The 23,958-nt window shown below is 48.8% G+C and overlaps 1 protein-coding gene, 1 long non-coding RNA gene and 1 pseudogene across 6 annotated transcripts; 1 reads left to right on the top strand and 2 right to left on the bottom strand.

Annotated features, from left to right (window-relative positions):
* Positions 1-5,063: 5,063 nt before the first annotated feature.
* On the bottom strand, positions 5,064-6,559 carry LOC101753296 (annotated as a pseudogene).
* Positions 6,560-8,908: 2,349 nt separating this feature from the next.
* Positions 8,909-12,609, top strand: LOC101759491. 5 transcript variants are annotated; one of them, XR_001164186.3, is made up of 8 exons: positions 8,909-9,500; positions 9,694-9,843; positions 9,941-10,066; positions 10,830-11,010; positions 11,273-11,401; positions 11,482-11,662; positions 11,870-11,914; positions 12,054-12,609. It is a non-coding gene; the product is annotated as an uncharacterized LOC101759491 (long non-coding RNA). The 5 variants fall into 5 exon arrangements; XR_001164185.3 differs by lacking the exon at positions 8,909-9,500 and adding an exon at positions 10,236-10,326 and having other exon boundaries at positions 9,507-9,843; XR_001164183.3 differs by lacking the exon at positions 8,909-9,500 and adding an exon at positions 10,239-10,326 and having other exon boundaries at positions 9,507-9,843.
* Positions 12,610-19,735: 7,126 nt separating this feature from the next.
* On the bottom strand, positions 19,736-22,635 carry LOC101753708 (putative receptor protein kinase ZmPK1). The gene has a single exon (XM_004972026.2). The coding sequence runs from the start codon at positions 22,529-22,531 to the stop codon at positions 20,078-20,080; it is 2,454 nt and encodes an 817-aa protein (XP_004972083.1). The 5' UTR covers positions 22,532-22,635; the 3' UTR covers positions 19,736-20,077.
* Between the last annotated feature and the right edge of the window lie 1,323 nt (positions 22,636-23,958).

Below are 23,958 nucleotides of genomic sequence, written 5' to 3' on the forward strand. Positions count from 1 at the left end.
GTAAGCAGAAAAACAGTTAAGTGAGTTAAGCATGAAGACTACTGGCTAAAGTAAAAACAGGCAGCTTTTCAAAAAGAAAAAAGAGTAAAAACAGGCATGCTTCGTCAATTTAATCTATTTATCATCTACCGCGCGGTCATGACGGGTACGCAGGGTGCCCGTCCTCATCGTCGAACTCTGTGAGACCCTTGGCAATCTCATTCATAGTTGGTCTGTTCTTCTCCTCCTCCATGCACAACAAGGAAATTCTCAACATTTCCAGGGCCTGTCGAGAATTGAATGTGAAAAAGCTTCAGAGGCGCAATGTGGTGGAACGGCAGGGCCCCAAACTTAGAGCTCCTGGCCGGTTGCGTGTTAATTCTTATGGTTACCAAAACGCCTGGCACCGGTGGCTTACATAGGCTCCATCCCTAGAGAACTGGCTGTGGTTTGTTACAACAAACTCTATCTAATCTATTCTGGAAGATTCACCACAGCCGCATAAGTCTAGGAATAGCAAAGGGATAAATACAAAATATATCTTTACATTTAACACTCCCCCTCAATCTAAACTTCTCAAGTTGAGATTGTTCTTAAACATCTCTAATTGTCTTACCGGCAATGGTTTTGTGAAGCCATCAACAACTTGATCTCTTGTAGATATAAACTCAATGTCAAGTAATCTTCTTGCTACCCTTTCTCGCACAAAATGATAATCCACTTCTATATGTTTTGTCCTAGCATGAAAAACTGGGTTAGCAGAGAGATACTTAGCTCCAATATTATCACACCATAATTTGGCAGCTCTGGGCGCCTGTATTCCCAATTCATATAACAGAATTTGTATCCACATAATCTCAGCTGTGGCATTTGCTACAGCCTTGTATTCAGCTTCTGTACTTGATCTGGAGACAGTGGCTTGTTTTCTTGCACTCCATGCTATCAGATTAGACCCCAGAAATACTGCAAATCCTCCAGTTGACCGACGATCATCTACATCTCCTGCCCAATCTGCATCTGAAAAGGCACTCACCAAAAGAGAGGAGGTTTTACTAATACGGAGCCCAATCTTCATGGTGTGTTTTAAATACCTCAAGATCCTCTTTACTGCCGCCCAATGAAGTGTCGTAGGAGCATGTAAATACTGACAAACTTTGTTCACAGCAAAAGAAATATCAGGTCGAGTCAAAGTCAAGTACTGTAATGCACCTACTACACTCCTGTATGCTGTAGCATCTTTTGGTCCAAGAGGTGTCCCTTCTTGTGCTGACAATTTTTCTGATGTAGACATAGGAGTACTTACTGGTTTACAATCCTTCATGCCCACACGATGCAATACATCTCTAGCATATTTTTCCTGGGTCAACAGAATACCATTCCTCAATTTATTTACCTCTATCCCAAGGAAGTAGTGCAGCTCTCCAAGATCCTTGAGAGCAAATTCCTTCCTCAAGTCCTGCAGCAAACAAGTTGTAGCCTCCTGTGTGGAGCTAGCAACAATGATATCATCAACATATACGAGAATAAATATAGTAACAGGCCCTTTTTTGATAGAAGAACAAAGATGTGTCAGCCTTCGAAGCCTTGAAGCCTAAAGAACACAATTTTCTGCTCAACCTCGAGTACCACGCCCTTGGCGCTTGTTTCAAACCATATAGAGCCTTATCTAACTTACAGACATAATTTGGAGTAGCCTTGCTTTCATAACCAGGTGGCTGACGCATGTACACTTCTTCTTCCAAAAAACCATGAAGAAAAGCATTCTGTACATCAAGTTGCCGCAGGCTCCATCCTCTAGAAACAGCAATAGATAGAATTGTTCTGATAGTAGCATGCTTAATAACAGGACTAAAAGTATCCTCATAATCAACACCATATCTCTGTTTAAAACCTTTTGCAACTAGACGAGCCTTATACCTATCCAGACTCCCATCCGCTTTTCGCTTTATCTTATAAACCCATTTGCAGTCAATAATATTAATCCCTTTTCTTGGAGGAACTAAATGCCAAGTTTGATTCCTAATTAAAGCCTCATATTCGGCATCCATTGCTGATTTCCACTCTTTATTATTTAGTGCTTCATCTAAATTTTGTGGCTCCTCGGAAGCAGTAAAACAACCATACCTGACTGTTCCATCAGTATAAATTTTTGGCTTACGAATACCTGCACTCAACCGGGTCCGGTGATGTGGTGCTGGGTGATGTGGTGCTGGCACAGAGGATTCATCAACAGGGAGATCTGCATTTGCAGTATCAGGCACAGGCGCTGTTCTCTCGGCCGCATCGTCCGCAGCGTCAGAATCAGGCGCAGGCACAGCTCCAGAATCAGGCGCAGGCACAGCTCCTGTCTCCCCCTCGCCTGAACCCTGATTCGGCCGCGCGTCAGCACCAGGTGGGGCACCCGGCGTGCACGCGGGGTCAGGCAGTGCCGGAGCGCGAACCAGCGTCTCCGTGGTGCTGGCGCGTTGTTGGGATGGGCCGGTAGAGTTGGAGAGCCCCGATCCCGGAGCAGATCGCCCAGGAGTCCGTGACACATCATTCTCATGTCTCGCACTAGGAGGCAAATCTGAGATCCTGTTATCACATGCACTAGATCCATTCTGGTGAGTAGCATTAGCGGAATTAAACACACGGTCTGCTACAGGTTCCACCCCAGGAATAGATAAAGGAACAAGGTCTGATGGTAATAGATTAATTTCAGCACGGAGACGGGCTCCTGCATTGGAGTGGAGTTCAGAAAAAGGAAAAATAGACTCATCAAAAATAACATCCCGGAAGATAAAAACACGACCGGATGACACATCTAGACACTTGAACCCTTTATGGAGAGGACTATAGCCAATAAAAACGCATCGTCTTGAGCGAAACTCAAGCTTATGTTGATTATATGGACGAAGGTTGGGCCAACAGGCGCAACCAAAAACCCGAAGAGAGGAATATTCAGGCTTTTGATTAAACAAGCGTTCTAAAGGTGTTTCATGCTGGATGGTAGCGCTAGGCATACGGTTAATAAGAAAAACAGCTGTTGCAAAAGCCTCATCCCAAAATTTTAGTGGCATAGAGGCATGAGCGAGGAGGGAAAGCCCAATTTCGACAATGTGTCTATGCTTGCGCTCAACAACTCCATTTTGTTGATGCGCATGGGGACAGGAAACATGATGCACAATCCCACTTTTGGTAAAGAAATTATGCAATTTTATGTACTCCCCTCCCCAATCAGTTTGCATGGTGAGAATTTTGCGACCAAATTGTCTCTCTACCATGGCCTGAAAATCATGGAATTTCTCAAACACTTCAGACTTGTATTTAATAAAGTAGATCCAGGTGAACTTGCTAAAATCATCAACAAAACTAACATAATATTTCTTTCTCCTGACTGAATCTAGAGCAGGGCCCCAGACATCAGAATGCACAAGTTCTAAAGGAAATTTTGAGGAATTAAAGGATCTACTATAAAAAAGTTGATGACTCTTTGCCTGTTGACAGGCATCACAAACTGAATCATTGTTTTTCTCAGAGGAACATGGGAGCTTATTACTGCTGATAATTTTGGAAACAACTGGAAAAGCTGGATGACCCAGGCGGCTATGCCATCTAGACATGGACGGCTTCACTACTCCAAACGCCTGTTTTATTGACTGATCTGATGGAAGAGGGTACAACCCTCGGTGGCATCGTCCTCTAAGAATCGTGTTCTTCGTGGCCTGATCCTTGATAAGAAAATAATCAGGGTAAACAGAGTTATCTTTAGCAAGGCGACGAACAGAAACAAGATTTTTGCTAGCTTTTGGAACATGAAGCACATTGTTTAGATGAAGATTACGGGACTGGGTTGGAACAGTAGTATGACCGATGTGCTTAATTTCCATACCTGCACCACTAGCTGTGTGGATCTGATCATTCCCGTGATACCTCTCACGGAAGGACAACTTCTCCAATTCGCTGGTGACGTGGTCGGTCGCGCCCATGTCCGTGTACCGGTTGGTGTCGACGTTGTAGGAGTTCATCGCCGCAGCCACGTGCCGTTCTTCAGGGACATAGGACTCGTCGAAGCGATGCCAACACTTCGCCGCAGTGTGCCCTATTTTTAAGCACACTTGACAAAGAGGACGTTCATCCACGCCTCCAAGGTTGGGGCGCTGTGCCCTTCCCCCGCGTTGCTGTCCGCGACCACGCGCGGGACTGCGCCCACGCGAGCCGCCACGGCCTCCATCACCACGCCCAGGGGCGCGATTGTTGTTGAAGTAGCGATTGTTGTAGCCGCCCGACCCAGATCCTCCTGATCCAGATCGACCGCCCTTATTGGCGGCGTTTGCAGAGAAGCCCGATCCATCTTGAAGCTCGAGTCGCGTCTCAAAGCTAAGAAGCTGAGAGTACAACTCATGAATTGAGAGCGGTTCAGTCCGAGCAGTAACAGATGTCACCACCGGATTGAATTCAGCGTCCAGCCCGTTACAAATATGGGCCGCCAGCTCCTCGTCGTCCATTGGCTTCCCCGCAGCTGCCATCTCATCTGCATAGCCTTTCATCTTGGTAAAGTATTCAGCAATTGTCTGGTTACCTTTCCTTGTTGTAGCAAGTACTAATCGCACGTTCATCGTTTTGGCACGGGTTTGAGCGGAGAACATGTTCTCAATCACTCCCCATGCCTCGGCCGCCGTCACTGCAGCGACGACCTGTGGCTGCACTTCCTTCCCGACCGAAGACAAGATCAGCCCAAGGACTTTCTGATCCTCGGCGAACCAATCTGCATAGGCCAGATTAGGCACCTTGACGGTTGTACCGTCAGCCTTCTTCTCCTCGATCTCTTGCGCAGGAGCTTGAGTCTTGCCATTGAGGTAACCTTCCATGCGTGCGCCGCGGACGGCTGCAAGCACGAGTGCGCGCCATGGCGCGTGATTCTTCCTTGTCAATTTCTCGGTGATTGGAACACCGAAGAGAGGATGCGGAACGCTTGAACTTGACGACATGGTGACCTAGGCTCTGATTACCATGTGAAAAAGCTTCAGAGGCGCAATGTGGTGGAACGGCAGGGCCCCAAACTTAGAGCTCCTGGCCGGTTGCGTGTTAATTCTTATGGTTACCAAAACGCCTGGCACCGGAGGCTTACATAGGCTCCATCCCTAGAGAACTGGCTGTGGTTTGTTACAACAAACTCTATCTAATCTATTCTGGAAGATTCACCACAGCCGCATAAGTCTAGGAACAGCAAAGGGATAAATACAAAATATATCTTTACATTTAACATTGAAATGCCCCTTCATTCTACTGTCCACCTGGGACACGACATCCCCACTAGCCATGACCTGCCTCAGCACCTGGGCGACCTGCCCAGCTTCAAAAAGCTCCCCATCCGCCGTCCTCTGTTCCGATATCCTCGTTCCCGTCAGGATCTCGAACAGCACGATGCCTTTGCTGAACACGTCAGCCTTGGCGTTGATAGGAAGGTTCAGGCCTTCAGCGCCCACTCCGGTGCCATGTACCCCAGCGTCCCCCTCATGTGAGAAAACTGCACGCCGGAGCCGTCCCTCTTGGACAGCTTGGCCAGCCCGAAGTCGGCGATCTTGGCATGGAACTCCCGTGTCACCAGGATGTTCTCTGTCTTCACGTCGCAATGGATCACCCACTCGAGGCACTCGTTCCAGGGCAGCGGCCTCCTGCCCATGTCGAACAGGTGCCTGTCAAGCGATTCGTTCTCCACGTACTCGTACACCAGCATCTTGTGCTTGCCTTCGGAGCAGAACCCCCAGGTTCTGACGAGGTTGACGTGGTTGATCCTCCCAATCACCGTCATCTCCGCCCAGAATTCCTCGTCGCCTTGTTCCACGTTTGCCAGCTTCTTCACCGCCACCACCTTGCCTTGGTCGAGCACTCCACGGTACACGACGCCGGAGCCGCCCCGGCCAAGCTCTTCCTTGAAGTTTCCCGTCGCGGCCTTGAGCTCCCGATACGTGAACCTCCTGAACTGGCCTCTGAGCATCGTGTAGCCTGCATCTAGTGAGCTGGGTGTGCGTTGTTTGCCTCTAAGGAACCACCAGGCTATGGCAATAAAGAGAAGATCGAGAACTCCAAGTACTCCTGCGAACGCAAACAAGTATGGCCATTTGTTATCCTGGGATCCTACGAATACCACGGGATCAGGAACGATTTTAGGATTGCAAGCAAGGCCTGCGGTGCTCCGTGCATAAACCGAGGTTGCTGACGTGTCAAAATTGTAAGGAACTTTGAGGTGTATGCTCCCGGGGAAATCTGGAGATGTGTAGCCGTTGAAGAGCATGCCTTTTGGGTAGCAGACGCCTGTGCCTGCAAGCCGGTAGGAGAAGGCGGCGCACGAGCACATCTCCAAGCACATTTTCTTGCAGCGCTCGAACGTAACAGAGCTGTTGTACCCCAGGTCGTATCCGTAGAAGTCGGTGTGCTGCAACTCGACGAACTTAAAACTTCTCCGGCGCTGCATGGATACAGCTGGTAATGCTGAAGCCGAACATTGGCTTGCAGCCTTTTCTCCAGTCCCGCGGGTTGACCATCTCGTATCCTGGCAAGCACGAGCATCTGAGGCTTGGTTGGTATTCGCAGATCGCGTTCCCGCCACACAGCCCATGCGTGGAGCACGGTTGCTGTACTACCTCCCATGAGACCGTCCAGCCTCCAATTGGCGTGTTCAGGCTGTAGATTCTTAAGTTACCATCTTGATCGATGGTCAGCCGTCGTTTGATGCCAGGGCCCAGGTCGGAAGCTTCGACCACAAGGTTGTCGCTGGAGAAGAACACGCCAGTGTCATCGAGGACACCGATCCTGGAGATGTTGTAGTTTGTCCGGGCGTTCCCGAACACGGTGTATTCCGGAGACGGGCAGTAGATGCTCGACGTGTCGGGGCCGGGGCCGTCGTAGAGGAGGCGCAGCACGTTGTCGTTGTCGTAGTAGAGGCTGAAGTACCCCGCAGCCAGCCTACTGCCCCGTCTCCGACGGCTGCCACCGCTGAATCCGGCTTCGTTGCTGCTGCCAAGCTAATCGAGCCGTGACGTGACGCTCCCGCCGTCATCCTCCACCACCCACGGCCGGCAGCATCCCCCTCGCCATGCCACCCCCCAACCTACCACCGTGCGTCAACTTCATCCACCAAAACACCACGTTGCCCACACCGCCGACCCTGCCCACCAGTTATCTTCCCGCTGCCTGGACCGGCGGCTCCCGCCACCAACCTCACCACCGTCTCGACCGCCTCCGCCGCTAGACTGACTGGCGACTCCAAGCCCCCTTCTAAGCCAGCAACCACTAGAGAGGCCTCACCCCAGGAACCCTGAACCCTAAGGCCCTTCTCGGCGGCGGCTCCAGCATGTGTGTCGGCGCACTCGGGAGCGGAGGGTAGGAGAAGCGCGGAGGGAGGAATAACTGGATCCGCATGGACCAGCGGTTGTTGCACGAATCTCAAATTTCGGAAGATCGAGCTTCCCATCTCCCGGAAGATGTATAGGATTTCGGCCGAAGACTCCCCACGTGAGCCCATGGTATGAATTCGACGCGATGTCGTATTTTGATCCGGTTCAGTCTTTCGTTCCCGCGGCCCAACATGGGTGTCAGCCGAGCCTCGGCCCTCTACTTGACCTGCTGGCTGCTGCGATGGGCCATGTTGCCGGGCCAACACTAGCAAGAGAAGGAGGACTCTCTACTAGTTTTTCGTTCTTCAGTTTCTGTTTTTTCTTTGATTTTTTTCCTCCATTGCTTGTTTTATTTCTTTCGTTTTTCACCTTCTCCTTTTCCCATCTTTTACTTTTTTCTTCTAATCTTTTTATTCTGTTTTCCTTTTCTATTTATTTCATTCGTCCTTTTCTTTTACTTACTTATTCAACTTTTGTTCAAATCCCTAGGACATGCGTCACACCTTTGCTCTTTTATTTTCCATTTATTTTATTTTATTTATCCTTTTTTCTCTTTTCTTCTATATTTTTATTTTTTTCTTACAACTATATTTCCACTGATATGTATTTCGGTTTTTGTGATGTTAAATTTTATAGCTGTGCATTGTAATTATTTGTTCCGGATATTTAATATTTTGTCAGTTATATGCAATCAATTTGTTCCTGAAGTTTAATGTTTCTGTTTGCATTATATAACCATTTGTTCCTGGTGTTCGATATCTTTTTTCGTTGTATATAAATTATTGTTCGTGCATACAATAATTTATTCGTGACACTCAGTTTTTATTATTTGTCATGTACAACGTGATATTTAATATTTTATTCGCTGCATACTATTATTAGATCGTCGTGTTTAATCTTTTGTTCCTACGAATCGTCATTTGTTCCTGTTGTCTAAGTATTTGTTCGTAGTTGTTAAAATGTTCTGGCTTCATAAAGAAACGTTCGTTAAAAAATTTCACCCAAACATAGTTAAGTGAGGATCTTGTCATAAAAAATATTATGTGCGATCGAAAATTAATTTAGACATCCATTTTAAGATTTATGCCTTTTTAATTTTCAAAAACTCCTTGTGCATGGGTCATGTCAGCAATTTTGAATTTCGTGCTACTCTTCTTCAAGCACTGCTTCTTCACGTAGTGGGCTGATGAGTACATATTTAATTGACTGGTTTTTATCTAATTGAGGCCTACCGAACGCTAGAAGTGACAAGTTGAAACTTGTCGCCTCTTGTGAGCAAATCCAATGTAAATACGAGGGATTCAGACAATCTTATATGCTTTGAGCAAATCCAATGTATGTCTTTATTCTTTACCTATTATTAAAGCAAGTAACGCTTCTGCCTGAATTTTCGTATGTCGTGGTCTTTTTGCAAAAAAAACCCTGACGTTTTGTGAAATCAACCCGCAGTCCATTATTATGAAGAGACTGGGTGTCGGATGGAAAAAGGAGGAAAGAGAGGGGGTTTAAAGGGAAAGTTCTTCTCTTTCTTCGAAACATACAGCCAAAGGAGCGGATTGCGCGTGGGCGGCGGCCGGAGTGTGGCGTCGCGACCTCCGCTCCCGTCTCCGCCTCCCCCCTCCCTCCATCGCGCCTGCTCCATCTCGGGCCCGGCGCCCCCGGGCGGGAGGCGGCGTGGATCGACGGCGGCGGCCGCCGCCGCGTCGCGACTCCGGCGGTTCGAGCCGACCCGGCCTCGATCCGCGCCGGTGTCCGGCGGCCGCGCCCCTGTCTCCGGGGGGCACGTGTTCTGGCGGACGGAGAAGGATGAGGACGAGAGGGGCCTCGAGGCAACGGAGGCTGCCGTGCGCGTGGTCGCCACGTCCGACTGCATCGAGGAGGATAACACGGCGGCCGCATCCACGGCGGTGTCCCTGGCACGCGTGATGCGCCGAGCCGCAGCTCGCGGAGCTGGTTCACCTCATCGGCTTCGCCGACTTGAAGAGCGGGCTTGACAGGGGCACCAGGGCGGCGGGGCTGTCGTGCCTCGTGGCCGTCGCGGCGACGCGGCGGGGCCCCGACTCCGGCCTTCCCCATCGATCCATGGAGAGGGTGCACATCGGCGACCTCGTCTTCTACTTCCTGCAGGGACACCTCTAGCAGGTACCCTCCCCCGTTTCCACCCCCTCCTCTCTGCTTCCATTGGAGTTAGCTCCGCATTTGATATTTCCATGGACGATGCCCTCAATATGTTCGATGAAATGGGTACACAGTACAATTTTCTTCTTTTTGCCATTCAATTTTGCTTGCTGTTTTGTACAGTCCCCATCTCTATCAGTTGTGCTTGTATATTCAGGTTCAAAATTTAGAGTTCAATAGAGAGATTGACATGAGCTCTATGAGTTTAGCGGAACTGCAATTGTTCAGTGCAATTGATTCAATTTGTGGTGTAGAGACGTAGTTGTCTGAACTTGTGCAGAGAGCTTCCACATCATCTCACTCTAATGTACGCTATTCTGTCTTTTCTGGGTTCAATCTTCTATAGGTGTATGTGTATCCCATCAATACTTGCGACATCTTTTTTTCTTTTCTGCACGTAACAGGAATTATCATTTGATGTGCTCATGAAAACATATGACATAGCCTTGATGGATCAAGATTTTCTTTCACAAATTCCCTGGCACTATGCAATTATTGATGAGGCCCAACGTCTAAAAAATCCATCCAGTGTAAGTGGCCATTTTATTTATGTAGTTCTTTTGAATTCAGGGTTTGACTGGTTCCTTACCGTTACTGCTGCTTTTGCCACCAAGCACCTCTTGGTACTACTGCTAAGCTACACAGGATGTACCTCCCCTCGTATTTGTGCATTATGTGATGTTTTCAGTTTTGATTCAGTAGTAGCACGGAAGCTCAGACTTTCAGTACTGTTTGGGAAAAGAAACATCTTCACTTTCGAGCGCTGTATTGGTAGAGCATAATGACAGAGGTAAATTGGGCACTGTGACTAAGAGAAAACTAAAGAATATCTATGACTTGGTGGCACCAAGTGGAAATATTCATATTTCATTAGCAGTTTGTGGACTTCAGGTTCAGCTGATTAGTTACAACCTGTGTTGAGCTTGAGAGGGCTGCAACCATAAAATTGCTCAAAAAACAACCCTATCAATTTCCATTACTTGTAACGAGAATATCAGAGTTTAGTTACATTGCCAGATAAAGGAAACAGAGGAAAGAGCAGACACCCCCTAGGAGTTCTAACCTAATTCAAGCTAAAATCCTAGGTGCAATTCTGCATTTTTATTGGTTCGTTGAGCTTGTAATCCAAGCATTAGTGTTAAAAGGAATTAGATTAATAGGTGTGCATGTGTCATACACTCAAATGCTATATGTTACACCCTTTTCCTTTTCTCCTTTTGGTTACGATCAATTAAAATACACATATATTTTGTAACAAACCTTCCAAGTTTAACTCAGAAAGTTCTTTGCCAGGTACTGTATAATGTCCTTGAGCAACGCTTCATCATGCCAAGACGTCTACTACTAACAGGCACTCCTATCCAGAACAACCTTTCTGAATTATGGGCGTTGATGCACTTTTGTTTGCCTTCAATATTTGGAAAGCTAGATGAGTTCCTTTCCACCTTCAAGGAAGCAGGGGACTCATTAACAGGTATTACTTTCAAATTCTAGAGGGGCGCATTTTAGCATATGTCAATTGCCAGGTACCTTTTGTGCTGAACAACAGTGCATTTGTGCACTCTTGCTATGAACACTATATTCTCCATGTAGCTTATGCACTGGTTTATTTTCCTTATGCAGTCTGTTCTATTGCTAAAATTTTGCACAGTTTATTCATGATTCGTGTTGTATCACATTTGTGTAGGTGAATTGCTGTTGGATGCTTAATGTTTTTACTTCTTGATTCCTTTCAGCGTCCTTCAAAAGACATTCAAAGTTGAGATCAATACTTACAGCCGGAGTGAGGTTGTTGCCATGGAGTGGTTGGTTCAGGAGGCCCTGAACTTCAAGTGTTTCGTCACAACAACTCACCATTTCCTCTGGTACCACAAACTTCCTGCTTTCTTATCTGTATCAGCTGAGCATAACGACAGGCTAACACCATTGTGTTCAAATTTCGCAGGTTCTATCTGAAGGCTGCAAAGGCAGATGACAGGGTAGTGGACCTGGCAAAATACCTGTCCTTGCTCTCACTTCTCAAACATAAGCAGCTCTCCTTCTGGCCCTAAATTGTGGCAGCCGCTGTGGTAGCCCTTGCTTGCCTTGCCACAGACAAGGAGTCCTAATGCCATTTAGTCATGGAGGTGAACACCTCAGTCCTCCATTTCTAGCTATAAATTGTCATTACACTTGCTATTGTTTAGAACTTGATAAACATAAGCAAAATATGAACTGTAACATTCAGAATCTCTTGTCAGTCAGCTTCTAAACATACACCAACTCCAATTTTACATGTTCTGATTCTAGCTAGACTGGAAATGCCTAACGAGTAGCTCTTTGCATGTATGTAGACTCACATGAGGACGCAGGATGACGATCTGCCTAAATGTATAATGGTACATTTTTCTCCTCTGATTTTTTATAAGTTACTGAGCACAAAACACCATGAACCATGCTCTTACAGTTCCAGCAATAGGCAGAAATCTACTTTTATCACAATACATTCATTACCCCGTACAATCTTCTTTCATGCAGAGCCTACAGTGGCTGATCAACTACGCTTCGTGATACTCGTGACTCCCAGGTGACGAAATTGATCCACAGTTTCCCGATTCCAAGTTACACAGCACAGTTCAAGCGGTCAGACGGGCATGAGGATGTGTAGGCCATACGTGAATCTTAGCATTAACAGATTATTCTGTACATGCCATAAGCCAAGGCAGCATAAAACGAAGTCTGTGATTAAACGACTTTCTGGCTAGGAGCAAGGCAAGGATCGAGAGTTTGGTATTGAGATGTCGGCCTTTAGGAACTACTGAATGACCTATTGGGCTGTCTATTATCCTTGGGTAGGCTTGGTTGTCGCCACGTCGGGGAAAAAATGGGGAAAGCAGACGGTGGTCGGTGGATGGATGACTGTGCTTCACTGCACTTGTGCCATGCCACGACTTCTACTGTAGTTTACTGCAGTTGATGCGTGTGCTGTGCACGTAGATAGATGTTAAGGCATTCAGTATTACTGATGATGTCTCTGTTGTTTCATATGTAGTATTTGCTGATATCTTCCTATAAGTTTCATATTTGGTGGTAATTGTTGTTTCCTTCGTAATGGTGATGGAGTAATGGTCTTTTCTGCCACTCATCTTTGATGAATTGTCTACCACATATTATGAAGCGAAGCTAACATATTATGAACAAACGTATAATAACGTGAGAGCAAGTAATGACCCGTAGCAACGCACGGGCATTTCTGCTAGTCTATTATAAAGTGAGTAAGACTTATTTTTTTGTTTTTTTCGTACATCGGCCCCCCTAATATGTCATAGGAACCGGGCAAAAACAAACTCATGTATAAATATAGGTAAATAAAATAAAGATTAGATTGGTCCAATTGAGTACAATCCAGAAAAAGCCCTGTTGTGCTGGTTGCATCTAAGCATTGGTTTCGATTGCTTCGTGTTGGAGATGCATTAAATCCCTAATAATTTCACCAAGAACCAACCACATATGGATTTGTTAATGCTGGTGGCTCCTCAGGGGGAGTGTTAGCTCGCGGCGGTGGGACATGGTAGCGCAATATTGGCAGTGAGGATCCTATGGTGTATGTTTGGCCACCGGCATACACCGAGCGCAATATAGAAGTTAATTTCAATAAACCATGCGGGCATGTTACATACCACTTGACTTCAATTACACGGACACCTGGGTGGTTTCTACTCATTCAATTTCAATAAAAAGGATTTTGCAAAGAACCAACCATACACGCATTTGGTGCATAAAAAAATAAGCTACACAACCATGTCCGTACCCATTGAAGCTGGAGGCTCCCGAGGGGATTTGCTATGCTTCGGCAGTCGGACATTGCGGTGCAATATTGGCATCGAGAATTTGTTAGCATCAGTATGTCCGCCTACATAATTGAAGAATAACATAGTAATTGAACTGAAGTGCCGGTATGGTAAAATTATTATATGATACTTTGGTGAGGTACTTGAGCATCATGCTTACCGATTCCCAAGAATAGCACGAGTTGTAGGAGGATTGGAGGATAGACATCGCCCAGGTGTTGCGAGTCATGCCTTCAAACTGACCGATGGTAAGGGAGAAGAGACCTGGTGCTGGTTGGTGTCACCGAGTGCATCTATTTATAGGCAATACTCAGAGTCAAAAGTGGACGCTAGGCGCGTCGTGGATGGTGCATTGAACCAGACAATATCTGCTATGCATGCATCTTTGGCAGGAAGTTAATTCGCGCTATACTACACCTGGTATTGTTGTCAAGAAATAAATTCCTGCCATTGTTGTCAATAAATTATTCCCCATACTACTGTCTAAATTGCAGTCTTGCAGAAAATTAATTCATGCCATACTACACCTTGTATGTGTATATGCACTGTTAGCAAGAAATTAATTCCTGCCACCTTGCAAAAGTTAAGGGTAGGCGTCACTTGATTTAGTAAGTTTCATTAGACACCAAAAGTTGAGGTGGTGAATAATTATTAGTTTTCCTGATTTTCTAAATAACTTTTGGGTGGATTTTGAATCTCACAACGTCTAACTTACAATCAGAGTAAGATTGTGCATTCATCCATTCCTAGCTGTTGAAAATACTTGTGGACGGTCATGCCTCGGTGTCGCGTCAATCCCATCCTTGAGCCTTAAGGGAACATGCACGATTTCTGCCTACGAGAAGCAAGGGTCCCACAATGACACAAGATTTTTTTGAGGGGGCTGCGGGAGGGGGGCTTGGGGCATGTCACGTGCCCATCCCTCGATCCTATTGGTTCCATGTGGTGGTTCTGCTGCACAAGAAAGCCAAGCCGCACCACCTTGAGCCCTCCCCTGTTCATAACCGAACGAGGACTCATGGGCTCAGGATGAATTTCTACCATTTTCATTTAATGCTCCTGCTGCAGAGGCGTAGGCACCCCTCTATGCCACCACGTCCGACCCGTCAGCCATAGTAGACAGCATGGTAGGTACGGCCCGTCACATCGCCCGTTAGGGACGGGGGATGTGGGCGGCCAACCCCACCCATGAGACCTGGTGTGACAGAACACCTCAGATTAACTTAACTAAAGCACGTTTAAGTCATCTAACATGTGCTCATATGCTTTAATCAAGCTAACTCGACGATCCGTCGAATTTCATGCGATAAAACCACTTTACAGGACCGAGTTAGCATAGTCCACATGAAGGTGAGTGGTTCCAGAGAATACAACAGATCATCCACTTAAACAAGTACAAATTTTATTACAACACTGGTTCAAAAATCAGAGTTTTACAAGTTCACAAATAGCGGAAAGATAAATAGAACAGCGGAAGCTAGCGTCGGGTCGGATATCCCAGATGAGGCCGATCAGGACATCAATGGTCCCTCTCCTCGTCGTCCGAGAAGGGATCCCACTCGACCGTCCACCCAGGAGGAAGCTGGGGAGGCCAAGTACCAACAACAGCATACTTAGAAACTTCAACTTCACCTGAAAGAGATGCCACAAACAAGGCTGAGCTACTAAGCTCAACAAGACTTAACCGACCGGTGGAAAAACTACTCCACCAACTTCTAGAAATGCAAGGCTCTTTGGCTGAGGGGTTTGTTTTGCCAAAAGCGACTACAGGAGGTCCTTACTTTCAATATTTTAGCTTCGATTCTAAGTTTGTTAACCAGTCTACATTGACAACTCATTCTAAGCAAACATAGTTTCCAAACAACAATATATAGAACAAGCATCAAGTTCGTGTCATCATCCTGTTTTATCTTTACTTAGTGTAGCATAGCGATCAAGCAGTCTCAAACTGTGAGAGGCAGACGAATCGATTCGAGTTTTTAACCATGCATGCGAACCTAATCTCACGACATCCGCGCACCATAAAGGTCGCTTCCTGTGTCGGCCGTCCCCATCGATCCCCTGACCCGTGTCGGGTCCACTTCTCTTGGTGCAATGTTCCACAGACCCAGCCTCTGCCGTTCTGTGACCACACTTGCCACCACATGTGGCCGCAGGGGAAAAACTCCGTTCCAGAGACAGTGGATCGAACCGCTCACGTCCAGGTTCAATTAGGTACTAGGCTTCCCCATCCCATACTAGGTATGAGATTAGTACTTTCAAACACTTGATCACGAACACCAACACTTTCCGACCTTAAGCAGTTTCACATAGATAGACGGGGCAATCCACCGACCACCAAAAGAGTTCACAAGACCCTGCCCCGTCCACCGTCCTTATAGTTGTAACCAGAAGGAGAACAAACAACTCCTATAGCTCGCGAGTGATAGGAAATCACTCGACTTTTACCGAGTCCTATTAAGCATCGCAACTACTCGAACTTACCATGCTAGTGTTCAGATCAAGGGAACTATGTCATGCATCTAAGGCTTCAAACAACTCCTATAACATAAAGGCACATACATACTAAAGAAGGCATGCGCAAGTTTAGAAAAGTTGGGTTATGCTCCGGGGCTTGCCTTCGAGCGGGGTGGAAGCGGACGGGTCTTCGGCGTGTTCTGCTTTGGCTCCTGCAGTCGGCAGCTCGGCTACTACTTCGTCTTCTAGCACCGGATGCAGCTCGTAGGTGCCGTCAGCGAGATTTAGTTCTACACGGAAATGTAATACAGGTGTTAAACACTTAGACGGTTATTTCAACAACACTTGCAAGCTTAAGCTCAGAAACTTGTAGCAAGGCTTCAGGAAAAGGTGTGGAATCCCAAGCTTCTGTTGATAGAGAACAAGATAAAGGGTCGGGTCGGGAAAACTCATGATCTGACCCTCAGACCTAAGGAATAACTGTACTAGGGTACTCAGACTGGACACAGAGAAATTCTAAAATTTTACACAGATACCCTTGGTTAAAGGAAAAAGTTACAGTCGGGCCCTCGAGCGAGGCGGACAAGGGTCGGGCAAAACAGATAGGGTCGGGCGAGACGGAAAGGGGTCGGCAGCTTACCTTTGGGCCTACTGGTGAAGTCTTAGGGTCGGGAAGGAACAGACTCAGGCGGAAAGACTTAAGGCGCTAAGGCTTGGGCGGCGGCGGGGTCCGGCGGCGGCGGTGCTCCTTGTCAACAACAAGCAAGCTCTAGCACCGTGCAGAGGAAAACAAGCGGCTGGTGGGTTGGGAAAAGCGGGTGTTGAGTGGAGAGGGGAAGTTCCTCAAGAGCTTATGCGACAACGCTTGAGCACGAAACAGAGGAAGGTGCGGCGAGGTAAAGATGGCAAAGGGAACTCCGGTAGAGGCTCTGGTATTTCCTTTTATAGCTACGCAGAAGAGAAGGAGTCTGGGCAGCGTGAGGATCAGGTCGAAGAGGATGGAGTGCTCTGCCGTGGCGGCGATTGGTCGACGCCTCCATTGGCCGGCGAAGCGGAGCTTCGGGGACAGGGTCTTCGGTCATTGGGCACTGGAGAGAGAGCTTGTGCAGGCGCGATTTTGCTAGAAAGAAGGATTGGCGAGGGCGAGCGTGGGTCTGGTCGCGTCAAGCGGCGGATTGGGGGCGACGGCTCGGCTAGCGTGTGGCAGGAAGGAAGGAAGGAAGGGGAACTACAGGCGAGGGCGTTGCAGGCAAGGTGACAGGACGAGCGGCGACGCTAGCAGGCGCAGACCAGCGCCTTTGCCGGGACACACTACTGGCGAGGTGGGAAAAGGAGTTGTCACTGCCGGAGCCATGGTTGGCGAGGGCGGTATCGTCGCGGGGCGCACGCGCGTGGGCAGCGCGACTGAGGGGCGACGGAAAAGTCGGAAGGCATTGGGACGCGCGGCCGGGGATCCGGGTGAGATGATGAGCGTGGGAGGCGAGGCAGTCTGGCGCGGCAGCGGCCAATCCTTGGTCGCAGCGGCAACAGGGCGCCTGGCACGACCGGCGAGGTTGCAGGCGAGACGAGATGAGGCGGAAAGGGCTGCAAGGCGCTTCTACGTGCGATTGGGAAGGAGGCGCACTGATCCATCTTGTCGCGGCCGGCGACTGGGCGAAGCGGCGCTCGTCGGGGAGGCTGAGCCACGCGGCGGAGAGGCTCTGAAACAGGGCGCACGCTTACTCTGGCGCGCCTCACCCGAGAGATCCGTGGGATCTATTTCTGGGTCCATCCTCTGATCTCTGGTTCTCCCAAAGTTTGGAAGATACTGGTTTCGGGACTTAGAGAAAAGCTGTTGTTAGTCGGGTTTCAGGGGTCGGGCTGATAACTGGACTTTAGCGGATATGGCTCGGGAAAAGCTGAGTCAACCGGATTAGTGACTTATCTTAAGATTAACTCGGCTGATTAACCCTAAGTCGTTACACCTGGGCAACTCACCCCGGCTTTTGACATCGTCGGTCACCCTCATCCAGTCATGGCCAGGTAGGACATGAAGATTCACTAGCACGGGGGTGTTACCCCTCCTCAGCCTCGCGTATACAGGGGTGGTGGGCTCAGGACACGCGTTAGAGGCTTGTTGCATGTGCAACATCATGGAGGGGATAATCGTCCCCACCCCCCAGACCAGCTGGCGAGGAATGTTTGAATCCAGTGTGGGAGCCCCCAGCCCCGCACCCCCCCAAAGTATGCAAAGAGAAGCCTAAAACCGAAAATAGGCTACCCGGCAAAAAAAAAACCTACCCTCAACCATAAAGTGAGAGCTCTCCTCCACACGCGAATTGCTATTTGCTGGAAAGATTTTCCCCACCTGAATCTCAAAGGGAGTCTGTCCGGACCTTGTTGTCGAGGTTTATTACTCAACAAGTAGGCGTTGTACATCTATATATGTAGGGATATATTATTACTTGGGATTTAATAATAGGGAGACTGTGCACTTTAATCTCTATTATTAAAGTGAGTAAGGCTTCTGCACTTGTAAAAATTCTTAAAAAAAGGGGAAAATTGGGCTTCCGACGGTTTAACCTATTTGTGTGTGGGTGAAATGTGGAAGACCCAGGCTAAATGCGAGAACCGGGAGGGGGTGAAAGTTGAGCACGCTAGAAAATCACCGGATGGACCGCGGAAGAACGGGACTAACATGACCGCCACAAAACCAAGAAAAAAAGGGATGTGGTTAGTTGGTATCCGAGCGAACCGTGGAAGAACCGGGCTAATGCGAGAACTAGGGGGTGAAAATCAAGTGTGCTAGAAAATCTGCCTAACCTCTCCCGGGTGCTCCTTGCCGCTCTTCACTTGGTAGAGCTTCAGCAAAAAGCCAAGGGCCTCTCCTCCCTTTCACAAGCACCAGCGATCACTCCACAAATACAGTTGGAGGTTCTCGCAAGACTTACAAGCCCCGAATTTACTACTCTTGGTGCGGGCAAGCACTGATACAAAGGAGGTACACAAACCTCGCCTAACTCTAGGCTAAACCCTAAAACAATACGCTAATAGGCGTAAACTATCACTAATCAAGATTTAAACCTTATGCTAATTGCCTTAATCTTCTCTTGAGCACTTTGGTGGATAGAGCACTTGTGTGTATGTGAGAACCAAGCCTATAGCTTCCTCAAGCTCTAACACATCTCAAATGGCCGGGCAATGGGTATATATAGCCCCAACTCCAAGAACTAGCCGTTACATAGCCGTTGTAACTTTCTGCGTATCACCGACTGATTCCGTGGTGCGCAAGGGGTAGCACCGTATGAATCGGTGCAGCCTCCTCAGCTAGCCGCTGGGCAATGACGCCCGGGCTCCATGGGTCACCGACTGATTCGGCGCCCAGTCTCACTGTATGGATCGGTGACACCTTCTGAGTCGTTGCCTTCCTTCGCCATCATCACCGACTCATCTGTTGCCCTGGTCATTGTACCCACAGTATGAATTGGTGAGGCCTCAAAATAACTTCTCAAAGTTCCAAAGACGATGCTGAGCCGAGCCAGTCCTCACCGTCTGATTCGATGAAGGCCACTGTTCACACCGGGTGGTCACAGTGCACACGCCTGTCATGGCCCTGGCGCTGTGCTTTGGTCATCGACTGATTCGGTGACACTCACAACCATCATCGTATGAATCGGTGATTGAGTCGGTGCTTTGTCTTAAGCAGGATTCGCTTCAATTCTTTGCGTGTCTTTGTCCCGACTTCGTTACCATCATTTGGATGCCATAGAATTCTTCTGTCTTTCTTTTCTTTCTCATTTTGATGGTTTTGTAATTCATCCTTGGGATCTATAAAACACCTGCAAAGGTTCATCTTGCAAATACATTAGTCCCAACGACTATGTTGTCATTAATCACCAAAATTATTATGACATAGGGTCATTTTCCTTACATATGTTTCCGATTTTTGTAAGAATTATTAGGAGTTATCTTTTTTATTCTGGAGTGACTGACCTGACTAGTCAGGTTCAACATGGAGGCTCTAAAGAAACTCTTAATTAGTAATAGTAAGATAATAATAATTTTATCTTTTGTACAGCAAAATATCTAAATTTTATATGACAAATAATTGAGCATTTTGCATCATCTGTGAGCTACCTGTACCCATCATGCAAACTGTTGTACCTCTAAGCTATAGCTAAGATGTAATCAGCGGCGGCACACTTCCTCTGCTAAAGTAATCCAGCCGCATTTAATCAATTTTGGTGGCCACTTCCTGGGTCGGGTGATCGCAACTCACGATCGATAAGCGGGGTGCTCGTCCTCATCGTCACACACCATTAGAACCTTGGCGATGTCGTCCATGGTGGGCCTTTTGCTCCTCTCCTCCATGCACGACAAGGAAATCCGCACCATTTCCAGGGCCTGCCGGGGATTGAACTGCCCCTGCAGCCTGCCATCCACCAAGGGCGCGATGTCCCCACTGGCCACCACCTGCCTCAGGACCTCAGCGGTCTGCAACATCTCCAGCCGCTCACCACCGGCTGTCCTCTGTTCGGAGATCCTGCTCCCGATCACGATCTCCAGCAGCACGATGCCGTAGCTGTACACATCGACCTTGGCGTTGATGGGCACGTTCAGCGCCCACTCCGGCGCCATGTACCCCGTCGTCCCTCTCATGTGGGTGAGCTGCATACTACTGTCGCCGGCGCCGTCCCTCTTGGACAGCTTGGCGAGCCCGAAGTCGGCGATCTTGGCGTCGAACTCCCGCGTCAGCAGGATGTTCTCCGGCTTCACGTCGCAGTGGATGACCCACTCCAGGCACTCGTGGTGGAGGTAGGCGAGGCCCCTGGCTGTCCCCAGCGCGATCCTGTATCGCTCGCGCCACGACAATGTTCTATCCGTGGCGAACAGGTGCCTGTCCAGTGACTCATTCTCGACATACTCGTACACCAGCAACTTACGCTTGCCCTGGGAGCAGAACCCCCAGATCCTAACGAGGTTGATGTGGTTGATCCGGCCGATCACCGTCATCTCCGCCCAGAACTCCTCGTCGCCTCCCGCCACGTTCGTCAGCTTCTTCACCGCCACCACTTTCCCTTTGTCGAGCACGCCGCGGTACACGACTCCGGAGCCGCCCCGGCCGAGCTCTTCCTTGAAGTTCCCCGTTGCGTCCTTGAGCTCCCGGTACGTGAACCTCCTGAACTGGCCCGTAACCATCCTGTATCCTGCCTCCAGCGAACTGGGTATGCTCTGCTTGCTGGAAAGAAACCACCAGCTTGTTGCAATGAAGATAACATCAAGAACTCCCAGCACCGTGGCAAACGCATACAGGTACGACCACTTCGTGTTGTTTCTTGGTCTCCGGAACGTGTCTGGAGATCCTTGGACGATCTTGGGACCGTTAGGATTGCAGGCAAGGCCTTCGGAGCTACGAGCAGAGACCGACTGCGCCGAGGTGTCGAAATCGATCGGTAGCTTGATGTAGATGCTCCCGGGGAAATTTGGAGATGTGTAGCCGTTGAAGAGCGTGCCTTTTGGGTAGCAGACGCCGATGCCTGTAAGCCGGTAGGAGAAGGCGGTGCACAAGCACATCTCCAAGCACAGCTTCTTGCAGTGCTCGAACGTAACAGAGCTGTTGTACCCCAGGTCGTAGCCGTAGAAGTCAGTCTGCGGCACCCTGACGAACTTGAACCGCTCTTCCGGCGCCGCCGCTTGGTCTTGGCTGCAGTTGGTGACGCCGAACATGGGCTTGCAACCTTTGCGCCAGTCCTCCCGGTCGGACATCTCGTAACCGGGCAGGCACGAGCATCTGAGGCCCGGCTGGTACTCGCAGGTCGCGTTCTGGCCGCACACGCCGTGCACGGAGCATGGCTGCGCCATCGCCGCCCATGTCACCTTCCAGCCCCCGGTTGTCGCGTTGAGGCTGTAGATCCTCACGTTGCCGTCCGGATCGATGGTCAGCCGTCTCTTGACGCCGGGGCCGAGGTCGGAGGCACGGACTGCCAGGTTGTCGCTGGACAAGAACACGCCGGTGTCGTCGAGGACAGCGATCCTGGAGCTGTTGTAGTTTGTCCGGGCGTTCCCGAACACGGTGTTATCCGGAGACGGCCAGTAGATGCTCGACGTGTCGGGGCCGTCGTAGAGGAGGCGCAGCACGTTGTCGTTGTCGTAGTAGAGGCTGAAGTAGCCGGCGACGAGCTTCATGTGCTTGGTGAGCGGCTGCGACGGGACCAGCGTGTCCGTCGGCCAGTCGAAGCTCTGCCACGGGGCGGGGCCGCCGTTGTTAGATGGGTCCGAGATGACGAGGTTTCCGGTGTCGAGGAGGGAGATGACGAGACCCCCGCCGCTCGTCTTGCTCTCCCACACGGCGGTCCCGTTGGCGTCGGCGAGGGCCAGGCCCCCGTCGTGGCGGAACGTGATCCTGGATCCCCTGCCGTTCACAGGCGCGCCGGGGCTCGCCGTCCAGACGGCGGTCTTGTCCGCTGAGCCGGTGTACCAGACGGAGAACGAGAAGGCGTTCTCGCCGGCCTCCAGGAAGCCGCAGGAGAAGGTGGCGTCGGGGGACACGAGGAAGGACCGCACGTGGTCTTCCACGGAGAGGGTGGAGCCGGCGCCCAGCTGCGACGGCGCCGGCGCCGACGAGCACGGCGAAAGTGAGTGAAGAAAAATCAGTAAGGCGAGACTGGTGGATTTCCCCAGCATGTTGCACTGCTGTGTTGGCATTGAAACTACGAATCGAATACGCATAGTGTGTTAGCCAGGTGAATAGCCTTGGTTTGGGGATGTTGGATGGACGAGTTCAGGGAAGCTTTCTACTACTTAAAACGGTAACGGACTGAACCTCCTAGTGACCCTCGAGCTACCTCTGTTCCTAACTAAATTCCTTTACAAAGTCATTGTGGTCTGTGGAGACTCTCCAGATAATCATAACTACCAACAAGTGACTTTATAATACTGAAGTGCTCGCAGCCTCCTCTCTGGGTCTAGCGCTCTTGGTCGTCAAGTCATGCATTCTTGTATGGACGCATGTGCACGTGTGCCAACGATAGTATTCTTGTATGGACGCATGTGCACGTGTGCCAACGATAGTGCGTGCTGCGTGGTTGCCGATGTTGGTCTTCAATTCCATCACATCTCGTGTAGCGCATGCCTGCACTAGATTGCCTTAATACCAGGGAATTTGAGTGACTAGCCGGGCATTTGTCCGTGCCTGAAGACGAGTGACGTACGCTAGTAAAGATGGCGATGATCTAGATAGCTTGGCCTACAGTGCACCCTCGCAAAACCGTTGCACACGGCCTGAACCAAAAGGCGAGCTAAGGTTGACTCGAATGTGACAGTTCGCGCTGAAAGAATCAAGCTCGAAATATTCGATTAGGCCGGCTAGGCGGCTAGCAACTTGGCACGGTATGGGACCATACATGTGGCAATAACAAAAGAAAACCATGGAAAACTCACAGATCAAAATATAGTAATCCCTTCTAGTACGCCGGTGGCTAGTTGGCCATAATAAAACTACTGCAAGTAGCTTTCAGTCTGGTATCATCGTGGAGGTTTCATGGACATTGAATTGTATGCCACGTCAGCTGTTTTGCTGATTTGCCAACTTAATTATGAAGAGAGAGGAGATGGAAGTTTCATTCTCATAAAATCTAGCTGGCACAGTTACCAAATTTATGAAACCCAATGAAACTTGCACCGAGGACATTGTAGTTTCATCGCATGACACAATTGATCATAACTCCAAACAGAAATTAAATGCTGCAGGCTGTATATGAAATTATGCAATGAAACTTTGCATTAAGGCTATATATCAAACTGTGCAATGATTTTTATTTTTTAAAATATTGGTAGGAGCACTGCCTTGCATTTAAGAGAGATAGAGGTTCCAGCTTACAAAAAATTATCTGTTAGGTTGATCTCTCTCACTGCTGAAACGAAATGTAAACAGAAAGACATTAAGATACATGGAGCTCATCTCCTAAAAGAGGATTCCCACACGCATGTCTGCGTGTTATGATATCATTTTGAATTAACCCTAACACATGATCAGGCCAAATCGCTTTGTTGTCGAAGACCCTTCTATTTCTTTCCTTCCATATATTCTTGTTGTGTACATCAAGATTGCTGTTATGGATCTTTGTTGCTTACCATGCAGTGGCGCCAGAGTTCTA

The sequence above is a fragment of the Setaria italica genome, chromosome V (genome assembly GCF_000263155.2).
Source record: "Setaria italica strain Yugu1 chromosome V, Setaria_italica_v2.0, whole genome shotgun sequence".
Taxonomy (NCBI): domain Eukaryota; kingdom Viridiplantae; phylum Streptophyta; class Magnoliopsida; order Poales; family Poaceae; genus Setaria; species Setaria italica.